The sequence below is a fragment of the Dromiciops gliroides genome, chromosome 4 (genome assembly GCF_019393635.1).
Source record: "Dromiciops gliroides isolate mDroGli1 chromosome 4, mDroGli1.pri, whole genome shotgun sequence".
NCBI classification, from domain to species: domain Eukaryota; kingdom Metazoa; phylum Chordata; class Mammalia; order Microbiotheria; family Microbiotheriidae; genus Dromiciops; species Dromiciops gliroides.
This window is the reverse complement of record NC_057864.1, coordinates 247,488,786-247,503,871: the sequence shown is the minus strand read 5'-3', so window position 1 is coordinate 247,503,871 and position 15,086 is coordinate 247,488,786. Positions and strand designations below refer to the sequence as shown.

The window sequence follows — 15,086 nt, the reverse complement described above, 5'->3', positions numbered from 1 at the left end:
AGAGAGTGGAGGAAAGAGTGCAGAGGCCCTTGAGTGCTTTGCAGAGGGGTCTGTACTGTATTCACCAAGTAAGAAGGAGGAGCTGGAGGGTTTTAAAAAATTTATTTAAGGAAGGTTATTCTGGCAGAGGCAAAAGGGATGGATTGGAGAGGGTGTGAGTGATGGCGGTACTCCTTTTGCAAAGCTTCATTAAACTTGTACTTTCAAGAGTAACATCAAGATGAATGCTACTGGCTGCTCTGTTCTTGACTCTGTGTGTGTGTTGGCGTGGTTGTGATGTGGAGAGGAGAGGAGGATGGGGGCTGGAATGTGGGGGATAGAAGATGGTAAATGGGAAGTGAAGGGTGAGGAATGGGAAATGGATGGATGATTGGGAATGGTGAATAGGGGGTGGGAGATGGAGGATGGGAACTGGATGATGGGGGGACTGAGGATGAGGAATTAGAAATGGATGATTAGAATGGGGAATATGAAAGAAGAATAGATAATAGGGATGAGAATGGAGGATGGGAAATGAGCACTGGGGAGTATGAAAGAGGGATGGATCATGGAGAACAGGGGATGAGGAGTGAAGGATCAAGAAAGGATAAGGAGGGGGGCAGCTAGATGGCACAGTGGATAGAGCACTGGCCCTGGAGTCAGGAGGACCTGAGTTCAAATCTGGCCTCAGACACTTAATACTTACTAGCTGTGTGACCCTAGGCAAGTCACTTAACCCCAATTGCCTCATGAAAAAAAAAAGAAAGAAAGAAAAAAAAAGAAAGGATAAGGAGGGGGACAGCTAGGTGGCATAGTGGATAAAGTACTGGCCCTGGATTCAGGAGGACCTGAGTTCAAATCTGACCTCAGACACTTGACACTTACTAGCTGTGTGGCCCTGGGCAAGTCACTTAACTCTCATTGCCTTAAAAAAAAAAGATAGGATAAGGAGGATGGTATGGAGAATGAGAAAGGAATAATGGGGAATGGAAATGGTAAAAGAAGGACAGATAATGGGGGTTAAACATGAGGAATAAGAAATGTGTGATAGAGATAGAACTGGAATATGATGTCTGGGAAATGGGGAGGAGGGGATGGGGAATGATAATAGGAGACTAAGTATGGGGAGTATGAAATCGGTAAGGAGGCTAGGGAATGAGGGTGTCAAAGAGGGATGCAGAATGGGGGAAATGAAGGATGGTGAAAGGACAAGGAAGGGACTGAGGATGGGGAATAGGAAACGGGGGATAGGGAATGACTACTTAAAGAGAAATGGAAAATGGTGAACTGCAAATGGGTCTAGGAAATGGGGGCTGGGAATGGGGTCTATGAAAAAGGGATAGATAATGGAACATGGGGAAATAGGGGTTAGAGGATGGAAGATGGGGGATAGTTTCCTAGAAGACCTTGTGAAAGTCACATAGAAGCCTATCTGGTTTTATTTCCCTTATTTTCTACTGCCATCATCCTCCCAGCCACCCAGGCTTGCAGGTGTAGGTGGTGCAGTGTATAGAGTGCAGGGCCTGGAGTCAGGAAGACCTGAGTTCAAATCTGGCCTCAATCAGTTACTGGCTATGTGACCCTGGGCAAGTCATTTAAACTCTTTTTGCCTCGGTTTCCTCATCTGTAAAATGAACTGGAGAAGGAAATGGCAAACCACTCTAGTATCTCTGCCCAGAAAACCCTAAATGGGGTCCTGTTGGAAAATGAACAACAACAAGCAATAGCTTGTTTGTACATAATTATTCACACATTGTCTCCCCCTTTAGACTATGAGTCTAGAGCAAGGACTGTTTTTTTGTTTTTGCTTTTGCCATCCTTTGTATCCCTAACACTTAGCACAATGCCCTGCACATAGTAGATGCTTAATAAATACTAGTTGACTGAATAGTCAGGGGCTCTGGGTTTTGGCCACTTTAGTTCATTACGTGAATTGATATGGTGGGAGTTACCATTAGAGGTTCTCTTTTTCATGGAGCCAGTAGGATTCAGGGCTAGGTGTCAGAGGTCAAATTTTTCCAAGTTGTACTAATGGCTGAGGTTGGCAATTCTGCTCATTAAAAATAATCATTTTCCTCTCATAAGGATAAGCCTATGACGATACCAGGGACTACAGTGGGGGGTAAACACAGGGCAAAACTGTGAAGTCAGTGAGCCCCTCCTCTATCCTCACCCCTTCTTTGTACAGTCAGGGCCAAAGAAATCCATAGCAGCATAGTCTTAGAGCTGAATGTCATCAGCCCGTTTTACAAAGGAGGAAACTAAGGCTCAGAAAGTAGTAGCCCAAGGTCACACAGGTAAAAAGCATCAGAGATGGGATTGGAGTCTTGTTCTTCTGACATCAAAGTTATTGTTCCTTCTGCCTTTTAAGGCCTCCCCTTAACTCACATAGGGAATATGAGTTCCATTTCAGAGTTGCAAAGACAGAACTCCAAAGCCAAGAACAAAAGGAGTGAAAGGGAGGAAGGACAACATCCAATTCAAAGGAATAAAGCTCTAATGGTGGAATTGTGGATATCTTTTCAGGGAGATATTTGGAGTCAGGAGGGAGGGGAAAGGGGTAGAGGGGGGAGAGTGGACGCCGGGGCTCACGCTGTTTTTCTTTCTCTTGCAGTCATGACTTCATTGGGGAGTTCACCACTAGCTACCGGGAACTGGCTCGTGGGCAGAGTCAGTTCAACATCTATGAGGTGAGTGTTCCCTGCTTCCAAAACATGCTGTTTGCTTTGTTTTGAAGGAGCAAAGGAGCATGGAACCTTTAGGTAAGGCCTGAATCTGAGGAGCTGCAGCCTGGCACTGTGATTTCAGGTGTCCCCCCCCCCTCCCCTAGCTCTTGCCTTGCAGCAGGCTTCTAAGGGTCTCTTGACATTTCTGTCTTATTTTCAGGAGCGAGGAGGTGACTCTGGGCAAGTCACTTAACCTTGTTTGTCTCAGTTTCCTCGTCTGTAAAATGAGCTGGAGAAGGAAATGGCAAACCACTCCAGTATCTTTGCCAAGAAAACTGGAATGGGGTCACAAAGAGTCAGACACAACTGAAAACAACTGAACAACAAAAATTCTTATTTTCTAGGGATGGGGATGGGTGGGTAATGGGAAGCACCAGGTGGGAGAACAAGGAAATCTGGGTTCTATTCCCCAGTACAATCACTTACTAGCTAGGTGGCTTTGGTCAAGTAATGTTTCCTCTCTGGGAATTGATTTCTTAATCTATAAAAATAGAGATAATAGGGGGCAGCTAGGTGGCTCAGTGGATAGAGCACCGGCCCTGGATTCAGGAGGACCTGAGTTCAAATCCCACCTCAGACACTTGACACTTACTAGCTGTGTGACCCTGGGCAGGTCACTTAACCCCCATTGCCCCGCAAAAAAAAAAATAGAGATAATAATTCTAACCACTCCTGACTCACCCCTTAAATTCCTCCCTCCGAACCTTTGCCCATGTCTTTCCCTGCCATCTTTAATGCTCTACCCTTTCTCTGTAGAGCCAAATCCTACACATCATTTACGGCTCAGCTCAAGTTCCATTCTCTCCTTGGAGCTCTCTTTCCCCTGCCCCAATCCCACTGATTTCTGCCCCTCCCCTTCTGAACTCCTTCTGTACTTAACATCTATAATAATCACCTTGCTTTATTATTTATTAAGAATAAGGACTCAACCTATGATTTTATTGGCATAAGGAACTCCTGAGTTAAGAAGCTTCTTTATAATTTACAGCCTTAGAGACCTGCCTGAGACTAACCTGGGAGGTTAGCTCTCCCATGGTCACTCAGCTAGTATATCTCTCAGTCAATCAACAAGCATGGTTTGTAAGGTGCTGTGTCAAGTGATCCAGAGGCAGGGTTTGAACTGGTTTCTTCCTGACCCTAAGCTTCTATTAGATGAAGCTGCCCTTACAGAACCTTTTAGAAATAAATAAACAAATAAACAATTAAATCAATCAAATTGATCATTGAGCAAGTGAACAAATAGATAAATAAATGGATGAGTGAGCAAATAAGCAAGTAAATATATATATATAAATTTATTAAAAATGTATATATGTACATATAAATTTTAAAAAATAAACACTCTGAGATTCTGAGAAGTGAAGCAATTTCCCAAGTCACACAGCTAGCAAGTGTTAGATCCTAGATTTGGATAAAGGACTTCTGCTTTTAAGTGATGGGGTTTTGGGGGGAGGGTCTTTTGCATTAGACCTCTGATTTTATTGGTATAAGATACTCCCAATTCAGAAACACCTTTTAATTAGACAGATCAGCAATTTTTCCGCAACTCACAGTCTTTGAGAATTGACTAGATGACTGAGAGATTAAGTGATTACACAATCAGTACGTGTCAGAGGTGAGACTTGAACGCAGGGATTCTTGGGTGATGTTTATTGCCCTCTAGTTGTTTACTGTCTCCCCCAAAAGACTGTATAACTCCTTTGGGGGCAGCAGCCACACTTTCTTCTTCTTTATGTTGTATTATATTTTTAATTTTTGTAAACATTTGCCAATTACATCTTTTCCATCCTATTTATAATAGCTTTTTTCAACATTTGTTTTTATAAGATTTTGAGTTCCAATTTTTCTCCCTCCCTCTCTTCCCTCCTCCCTCTCCAAGAGAGAAAGCAATCTGATACAGGTTATATATCTACAATCACATTAAACCTACACTTTCTTCTTGCCCCATGCTCCCCATTGGACCTAGCAGAGGTCTGGGCACATAGTAGGTGGTCAATAAATACTTTTATTGCACTGAATAGGGGTCGAAGGAGATAAGTAGATCAACATCCTGATTTTTTTACAGTTACTAGATCAGGATCACTTTTCTTGTTCCCTGCCTCTGAAGGGAGCTGGAGATGAGGCCAGTCTCTCTTTGGGCTATAATTTAGTCTTTTCAGGGACCAGAAGATGAGGGAAGATCAGAATACTTAGAATCCTTCACACCTGGGAGGTCTTGATCCCTCAATGGAAAAAAAAAAAGAGAAAGTTCCTTTTGATTGTGGGTTTCCAATAAAGCCACTTAAGGATATGAAGCTTGTTCAATTGAACACCCAGAAAATGGAGAATTTCACTTCCTTCTCAAACCCTGCTCCACACTTTCCCTCCATTCAGGGTCCAGTAGATCCAGAAAGGTCCTCATGGAGGTCTACAGAAGCCACTCTGCCCCCTGGGTAGGGCAGGCAGTCATCGATCCTCAACTGATAACAAATTTGTATCTAGAGTTGTAGAATTACAAAATTTGAAGTCCTGGCTCTGACACTCACTAGTTGCCCGGGGAATTCACCATGCCACCCCAGGAGACAGGAGATGGAGTGTGAAGGATGTTTGGGAGCCAGAGGCCAGCTCTGTGTTACTTCCATGAGGCCTCTAGGGGGAGCTGGTCCTCTGTATGTGTCATAGCCCTTAAGAGCTAGCTTTATGAGGGGAAGTGGGGAGGGGGTATGATGGAGCTAGTCAACACCCTCATTTTACAGAGGAGAAAATGGGATGGTGTAGAGGTGAAGAAGCTAGTTGGCCATGCATCATATTAACCATCTTCTCTGCAACTTGCTAAAATAATTGGCCTTTCAGTGAATGGGAATACCTGTTTGTATCTCTCTGTGCATCAGAAGATGATAACTTACATGTTATATAATGCTTTGAATTTGCATGTGTCGGGGCAGCTAGGTGGCGCAGTGGATAGAGCACCGGCCCTGGATTCAAGAGTACCTGAGTTCAAATCCGGCCACTTGATACTTACTAGCTGTGTGACCCTGGGCAAGTCACTTAACCCCAATTGCCTCACTTAAAAAAAAAAAAGAATTTGCATGTGTGTGCATGTGTGTGTGTGTGCTTGGATGTATCTTCCAACCTTCTTATCATAGGCTTTTTCCAAAACCCTGCCCTTGCCCTCCCCTCATTCCCCCCAACCCTTCTTCACTTGGTGATCAACCCCTCTCCCTCTGCAGATGACACCCTTGCAAACAGCAACCCCTTTATTTGAGCCCCTTGACCCTGTCCCCTTCCATATCCTGGATGACCCTCTTCAATCCTAGGATCCTGAGATCCCAGATTTAAAGCTGAAAGGGAACTCAGAGACCCTTTTTTCCAGTCCTTCTGTCTAATTTTTTTTTTTTTGAGGGGCAATGGGGGTTAAGTCCCAGGGTCACACAGCTAGTAAGTGTCAAGTGTCTGAGGCCGGATTTGAACTCAGGTACTCCTGAATCCAGGGCTGGTGCTTTATCCATTGCGCCACCTAGCTGCCCCTCTTCTGTCTTTCCTTACCCATTGACTCCTTCCCTATTGCTTACAAACAGGCCCAGATCACCCATCCTTAAAAAAAACAACAACAAAAAAAAAAAAAAACCTCTTAATTTGACCCTGCCATCCCCTCAAGCTATCCTACGTTTCACAGCCAAACTCCTAGAAAAAGCTGCCTACGCTGGTTGCCTCCCCTTTGTCACCTCCCACTCATTTCTCAACCCTTTGCAATCTGGCTTATAACCTCATCATTCAAATGAAATTTCTCTCTTCAAGGTCACCCATGTTGCTAAATCCAGTGATTTTTTTCTCAGGTCTCACCCATAACTTCTCTGAAGCATATAATAATGATAGGTAGCTTTTAAATCACATCTTAAAGTTTGTAAAGTGCTTTAGAGATATTATCTTGTTTGATCCTCACAATAATCCTCTGAGGTGTTGTTATTACCTCCTTTTTACAGATAAAAAAACTGAGGCTGAGAAAGGTCATGTGACTTTGATCAGGGTCATATAGACAGTAGGTGTCTGAGGTGGGATTTGAACTCAGGTCTTCCTGACTTAGGGTCCAACACTCTACTGCATTTGACACTATTCACTGCCTCCTTTACCTAGGCTCACTTCCCTGGGCTTTCAAAACACTGTTCTCTCCTGACTCTCCTCTGGCCACCCTTTGTTGAGTTATCATCCATGCCTTACCCACCATGGATGGTGTCCCTAGACCTCTCTCTTGAGCCCTCTTCTCTCTTCTTTTGCATTCTAGCCTCTATATCTCAGTTTTTTTTCTCTTTCTCTCTCTGTCTTCTCTCTTCTTTATATGTTTCTCTGCATTTATGCTTCTGTCTCTGTTTCTAACTCTGTGTTTATATCTGTGATCTCAACAGCTCCTGGGGTCTACCCATGATCACTACATAGTGGATAGAGCTCTAGGTTTTGAGTTCAAATCCTGCCACAGACACTTCCTAGCTTTATGTCCCTGGAAAAGTCACTTAACCCTATATGTCTTAGTTTATTCTCCTATAAAATGGTCACAATGATAACACCCATCACCCAGAGATCAGAAAGAATATTTGTAAAGTGCTTTGCTCAGTGCTTGGTACATAGTAAGCACTTAATAAATGCTTGTTACCTTCCTTCTAAAAGAAAACTCATTATCTAAACCCCTTAACCTTCTTCTCTTCCTTATTTCCCCATTTCTACCACCATTCTTCCAGTTATCCAGGTTTGCACCCCCTGGAGACATCCTCCACTCTTCATTCTTCAAGGGTGAGCCCCTTGTCTCCAGTCAGTTGCCAATTCCTATTGAGCCTCTCTGTGTCTCCACTCACATAGGTGCAGATGACCCCTTATAGCCTCTCTATTAGTGCCCTTGATCCTGTCCCCTTCCATCTCCTCCCTTTGCTTGTCCCTTTGTAGAATAATAGATCCAGACTTGGAAGGGACCCCAGAGGCCCTCTCGTCAATGCTAGCTGAGGTCCCCATATTCTCTTACCTGCATTTTGCAGGGGTCTCCTCCAATCGAGGGAGCCTCTCCCCTCCCTAACTCCCCGTCTTGCAAAGCTTGCAAGATGCTGTTCCTCAAGGAGATTGTTGCTTCATTGGAGCACAGCATCCCTCACCACCACATTTGCCAGGATGGGGAGACAGATTGAAAGGGTGTGTTGGGGCAGCTAGGTGGTTCAGTGGATAAAGCACAGGCCCTGGAGTCAGGAGGACCTGAGTTCAAATCCAGCCTCAGACACTTGACACTTACTGGCTGTGTGACCCTGGGCAAGTCACTTAACCCCAATTGCCTCACTAAAAAAAAAAAAAAAGGATGTGTTGACTCATGGGGTCATGGGAAATCCACCAGGTCTGAGGAGTGCTTTCTACTCATGCCTTAGGTGACTGGGAAGCTTCATCAGTGGGGCAAGCCTAAGTCCCCCCCCCCCCCAAAAAAAGAAGAAGACTCTGAGATGTAACAAAGTGTTTGTGGAAATTTTCTTGATGAGTTAGTGGAAATATTTAACAGAAATATATAGAAGTATACTTTTTTTTTGCAGGGCAATGAGGGTTAAGTGACTTGCCCAGGGTCACACAGCTAGTAAGTATCAAGTGTCTGAAGCTGGACTTGAACTCAGGTCCTCCTGAATCCAAGGCCAATGCTTTATCCACTATACCACCTAGCTGCCCCCAGAAGTATACTTTTTTTTTTTTTGCGGGGCAATGGGGGTTAAGTGACTTGCCCAGGGTCACACAGCCAGTAAGTGTCAAGTGTCTGAGGCCGGATTTGAACTCAAGAACTCCTGAATCCAGGGCCAGTGCTTTATCCACTGCGCCACCTAGCCGCCCCCCAGAAGTATACTTTTAAAACAGTGAGAACCTGTGGAAATCAGAGTCAACTTTTAAAATTTATGGCTTCCCCACTGCTTCCAGATTCTTCTACCCTCCAATCCATCATAAAGGATGTAGGGAAAATATGGTAAACATTTGATTTGGAGCAAAGGAATAACCAGGACAGGGCAAGCAGAGCTTTGTGTCAGGGTACCAAAATTCATAGGGTCCGACATCTTTTGAATTCATTTAGCAGGTTTAAAAAACAACTGTTTAGCACCTTTTAATTAGCTAAAATAGGAAGCTACCATATATGTTGGTGTTTCCTCCTCCTCCCCACACCAGCCCCCAGCATCTATGCCCCATGGAAGTTCTTCCCTAGCCCAGTCCCACCTTGCTCTCTCCCCTGGGGCTGGCTTGCCCAGCAACGGTCTTGAGGTATTTCTGCTCAAGGAGGCTAATGTTCTGACTCTCTTTCCCCCTATTATGGGATGGTGGTACTCTTCCCTATCCTTCTTCTTCTTTTTTTTTTTTTTTTTTGGTGAGGCAATTGGGGTTAAGTGACTTGCCCAGGGTCACACAGCTAGTAAGTGTTAAGTGTCTGAGGCCGGATTTGAACTCAGGTCCTCCTGAATCCAGGGCCGGTGCTCTATCCACTGTGCCACCTAGCTGCCCTTTCCCTATCCCTCTTAATGGAATTTATATTGAAAAAGGTGCCAGAACTGCTCATATAACTCTGATTTGGAATGAGGGGGTCTCACTTTCAAATCCTTTCTCTGCTCCTTAATATCTGGATAACTTTGGCCAAGTCACCTAGACTTAACCTCTCTGGATCTCAGATGAAGAGGTCAGACTAGATTGTATGCTGGCTCTGGAGTTCAATGTCCTGGGTTCAAATCTAGATTGGGAGGTTAGACTGGATTATATACTGGCTCCCTTACTGGATGTGTGACCTAGGGTAAATCACTTCCCTTACTTGGGTCCTAGTTTCCTGTAAACTGTAAAATAAAGGGGTTGGATTAGATGGACTTTGAAGTGTCAGCTTTAGATTTATGATTCCATGATCTCTAAGGCCCTTTAATGCAAATCCTATGATCTTCTATGTATAAAGCAGTTTGCAAGTATACGAAATTATTGCTATTTCATTCAGAAGTATAGCCTGGCTTAGTAGATAAGAAGTCTACCTCAGGGTCAGGAACACTTGACTTCAATTCTCTTCTCTTACACATTGGCTGACCTGGACGAGTCACTTAAACTTTCAGTGTTCTAGGCCCTACTTTCGTAAACTGTGGGTCCCAATCCCATATGAGGTCACATAACTGAATGTGAGGGTCAAGAAAAATTTGGTATGTCTACCTATTTTATATGCCTATATACCTGGGGGGTTGTGTAAAAATTTCTTGGGCAAAAAGGGGTTGCAAGTGGAAAAAGTTTAAGAAGCCGTGTTCTAGGCAACTCTCTAAGACTGTAATTTGAAGAAAAGATCTATACTGGTAGATGGAATTTCCTTCTCAAGGAGTTCCTGATACTTATGAAAGCACAGATCTAGTCACTATTGTTGTCTTTCAGTTTTCAATTGTGTCCAATTCTTTGTGACCTCATTTGGGACTTTCTTGGCAAAGATACTTTGTCATTTCCTTCTCCAGCACATTTTACAGATGAGGAAACTGAGGCAAGTAGGGTTAAGTGACTTGCCCAGGGTCACACAGCTAGTAGGTGTCTGAGGCTGGATTTGAACTCAGGTCTTCCTAACTCCAGGCCCAGTGCTCTATCCCCCTAGCTGCCAGCTAGTCCCTCACCCTAGCCCTATCCCATCAGCCAGTCCTGAGCTAAGACAGAAGGGAGAAAAAACACAGCCCCTGCCCTCAGGGTACAATGAATACAGGGGGGACAATAAAGTACTGTATTGTGTAATTCTTAAAAAACTGAACTTGTTACTTCTTTACCGGATGGAAGTGTTGCTGAGGAACTACCAAGACAGATCAGTCTGTGCTTTGTAATTTATAGTCTTAGAGAACTGTCAGGAGCACTGAGGTTAAGTGACTTGCCCAAGAACATACAGGCTGTAAGGACTAGATAGGATTTGAACTCAGATCTTCTTGACTCCAAGACCAGCTCTTCAGCCACCTCACCAGGCTGTCTTCAGGGTGTGATATTAATAAAGAATGCAGGGGCGGCTAGGTGGCACAGTGGATAGAGCACCAGCCCTGGAGTCAGGAGTACCTGAGTTCAAATCTGGCCTCAGACACTTAACACTTACTAGCTGTCTGACCCTGGGCAAGTCACTTAACCCCAATTACCACATTAAAAAACAAAACAAAACAAAAAATAAAGAATGCAGCAGGAGTTCCAAAGAGGTCTGGGGAAATCAGGGAAGGCTTCATGGATAGAGTGGCATTTGAACTGGGCTTTGAAGGATGAGGAGCATGTGGTAGGAATGAGGAAAAGCAAGGATAGTCTGTGTGGAAGAAATAGCCCAAAATTTGGAGGCAGAAATGAACATGCCTCCACTAGCAAGCTACTTTGTATCCTTATTCTGCCACTTTATTACTTGTGTGACCTTGGTCAAGTCATTTGACCTCTGTGGGCCTCACTTTCCTCATATGTAAAATGAAGAAGTTAGCCTAGATGGCCCCTGAAGTCTCTTCTGGCTTTGGATCTCAGATCCAATGATCCTAAATCACTTCATCTCTCTGGGCCTTGGTCTCCCCATATGTTAAATGTTGGGATCAGACCAAATGGCTTCCGAGGTCCTTTCCAACTTTAAATCTTTGGTCTGATGATCCTTCAAACATGGTGTGTTGGTGTTGGTTAGAGGAAGGCCTGACTGGACCTGAGGGTGTGTGTTGAGGAGGTGAGAGATGGCAGTGTTTGGAGGTCTCCTTCCAATGGGCAAATTTGCAGCCTAAGGTTTGGGTTCCAAAGCAAACTTTTGCTCTCAAGGGCCCATTGCCCTTTTATTTGGGGGTGGGGTGGGCAGAGGGAGCAGATAAACTCCGGGCACTGCAGGAAGTGGCATCAATGACTATCTGGAGACCCTCCCATCTGACCCTGCGACTCTTCCCTCCTTCAGGTGGTAAACCCGAAAAAGAAAATGAAGAAAAAGAAATACCTGAACTCCGGCACAGTGAGTCCCTCTTCCCCCGCCCCATCCCTCTCCTTTCTCCCCCAGGGGCTGAGTGAAGACAGTCTGAGCTCTGAAGTGGGTCAGGCCCCAAGTAGCCCTGGTGTGCAGGGAGGATGGGGGGAAAGGCGGGGGCGGAGAGGAGGTACCGATGGAGCAACCTCCCGGGAGATGACAGACAACAAGCAGCCTGTTTCAGGATGAAATTTGGACAAGAACAACTCCCACGGGGGCTTCTCAGCAATCCGGGATCCAGCTAAGCTGTCTCTACATCTGTTCAACACAGAGCAGCCCAGGAGGAGACCTGCTGGGGACATGGAAGATCATCAAAGGCACTGGGGGAGGATCTCAGGGAAACCGAGAGCCCTGGGGGATCCCAACTGGGGACTGGGGAGGGGGGAGGGGGAGCAGCTCTTGAAAGTCTCACAAAACGCGCCGGGAACAACACCCCCTCCCCATGGGTGGCCTTGTGTGAAGCCATGCAATGGGTCCCCTTCCGGAAACGCACTGGAAACTCAGTAATCTTGGTTAATTAGCTATGAGCCCCACTTACCAATTTTTTTTTTTTTTAAGCGAGGAGACCTTATTGCTTCTTGCCTCTTAAAGTATTGAGTTCACTGGAAGGGCTCACTGAATCACCAAATCTGGGAGTTCACAGGGCCCTGTGAGACCAACCAGGGCAATCCATGGCAGAATAAGAATTCTCTCTACTATATACTCAAGACATAATCATCCAGCCTTCTCTTGAAGACCTCCTGTGAGGGGCCACCCACTGCTGTCCCAAGGCAGCCCATTCCTTGTGCTGTTTTTTAAAAATTAAATTAAAATTTTTTTCAATTAACTAAAACTAATTTTCTCTCCCTCCTCCCTTCCCCCTCCATTAGGAAAAAAAAAAAAAGGAAAAAGCAAAGAAAAGGACAGCTTGTGTCACAAATATACATAGACATTATTTGTAAAGTGCTTTGTGAACCTTAAGCTATAGAAATGCTAGCAATTATTAGTATTATTAATAATAATAGCAATATGGGGCAGCTAGATAGCACGGTGGATGGAGCACTGGCCCTTGGAGTCAGGAGTACCTGAGTTCAAATCCGGCCTCAGACAGTTAACACTTACTAGCTGTGTGACCCTGGGCAAGTCACTTAACCTCAATTGCCTCACTTAAAAAACAAACAAACAAAAAAACCAAATCCTTTATCCACTAGTCCTATATGACTTTGGGTTATTTCCCCAGGTCTCGGTTTCCTTATCTATAAAATGAAGATAGGAATATTGGGGCAGCTGGGTGGTGCAGTGGATAGAGCACTGGCCCTAGAGTCAGGAGGACCTGAGTTCAAATCTGACCTCAGACACTTAACACTTACCAGCTGTGTGACCCTGGGCAAGTCACTTAACCCCAATTGCCTCACCAAAACAACAACAACAACAACAACAAAAAACCACAAACAACCCTATGACCCTTCTGGGGCCAAATCTATTTCTTCTTCCAGGTCACAGACCTTCAAATGCTTGAATACCTCAATCATGTCTCCCACAAGTCTTCTCTTTTCTAGGCTAAACATTTCCAGATCCTTTTAGGCAGTGCTTACACGGCCACTTGAGAGCATGACATAGGACCAATGGATAGGCGTTTCAAAAAGGCAGATTTGGGGTCCGTGTAAGAAAAGAAAAAAAAACACCTCCTTTTAGAATTGTCCCACTGTGGAATAATAAGCTTGCTCTGGGGGAGTTATATCAGCTCACATTTATATAGCACTTTAAAGGTTTGCAGAATGTTTTTAAAGTATCTCATTTGATCCTCACAGCAATCTTGGGAGGTATGTGCTGTTATCATCTGATTTTACAGATAAGGAAACTGAGGCAGACAGTAGTTAAGTGACTTGCCCCGGGTCACACAGTAAGTGATTGAGGCAAGATTATGAACTCAGGTCTGCCTGATTCCTGGCTAGTGTTCTATCCACTACCCTACCTAACTGCCCAGTAGGTTGCTCTTGATTGGACACCTCCAAACAGCAGCTCATGGGGTTGTTGTTGTTTGTCCTTCATTCCAGAAGAGGACCATAACATCAGGGTGATGTCATGACCTGCCCTGAATTGGATTTAAATGAGGGAGGGCTATGCAAGGTCACTGACTTCACTCTCTCCTCTAGAGCCATCTGGGTCCAGTGGTGAGATATACATCAGGATGACCAGAAATGACCCCAGATGTTTAAGACAATTAGGGTTAAGTGACTTGCCCAGGGTTACACAGCTAGTAGGTGTCTGAGGCTGGATTTGAACTCAGGTCCTCCTGACTCCAGGAGCAGTGCTTTATCCATTGCCCCTTGACAGGGGGTGGGCTCTTATTAGACACTATAGAAGCGATTCCTGCTCAGGTACAAGTTACACCGCATGTCTTCTCCGCTCCCACATGGGGGCAATTTAATTATATTAAATGACCTCTGAGGTCCCTGAGATTCTAGGTTTCTTTGCTACTTCCAGGTGTGTCTATAGAGAAATAAGCTTGATTAATGATTTAGAAATGAAGGTTCTTTCTGATCCACCTCATGAACAGGATATCTCCCAAAGAACAGGGTGCTTTGAAAAGAACTGCTTCCTTTAAGTAGGTCGAAGGTCTCCCTCAAAACCATCCCTTGCATTCACCTAGCTACTTGGCCAGCTCTTCCTTGCTATGTAGGCCAAAGATAACTGGCACCTGCCCTTGGTGTCATAAATCCTGAACTTGTGGACCCTGAGCCTTACACCGAGTAGATTCTTGCCAAATGAGAATGAATATGGATTTCCTGAGTTCTGGGCTAAGGGCTTTCTTAAGCAGAGCTCTTGGAAGGAAAGGTTTGGTTTTGTCCTCCACCCTGCCTTCATACTCCTGGATGGTATGAGGACAGACTAAAAGACTCGAGAGAACAGATTGCAAAGAAAAATGGAAGCCTGAAAGATGAAGGCCCGGATAGAGGAGAGGAATAGACCTTTGGTCACCAGATTCTGGGGTGGGGTGCTGGAGGGGCTATCCCCAGAAACTGGAAAAAGGCAAATTTAGGATGAGTTCAAAAGTCAGTGGGAGATGAAAGGAACACCTTACTCTGAGATGTGGAATAGGCCAAGAATATCAGTAGGTGTAAGACACAAGAGGCAGTGTGGTATAAGGACTTCAGAGTCAGGAAGACCTGGGTTCAAATCCTGCCTTTGGCACAAACTGGACCTGAGAAAAAGTCACTTAACAGTGCTCTAGGTGATTTTCTAAGATTAAAGGGTGCTGACCTTAGTAGAAAGAAGTTCCTCACATCACTGAAACCTCAAGTCCAATCCCCATCCCTTAAAGCATAAATTCCTGCTTGGACATTCATGGGGAGTTTATAAAGGGAAGTCATGGAGAGGTACATGGGGCCTATCCCTAATCACTAAAGGTGAAATCAGGGAGATTGCCCACATCCTTCTATACCCTATCC

General features: G+C 44.7%; 1 protein-coding gene across 1 annotated transcript in view; it reads left to right on the top strand.

Moving 5' to 3' along the window:
* CPNE5 (copine 5) overlaps nucleotides 1–15,086 on the top strand; it is a 212,276-nt gene that overhangs the window by 171,849 nt on the left and 25,341 nt on the right. The window contains exons 12-13 of the mRNA XM_043963252.1: nucleotides 2,594–2,669; nucleotides 11,590–11,643. Coding sequence (XP_043819187.1) covers nucleotides 2,594–2,669; nucleotides 11,590–11,643 — 130 coding nt within the window. The remainder of the gene's footprint in view (nucleotides 1–2,593; nucleotides 2,670–11,589; nucleotides 11,644–15,086) is intronic.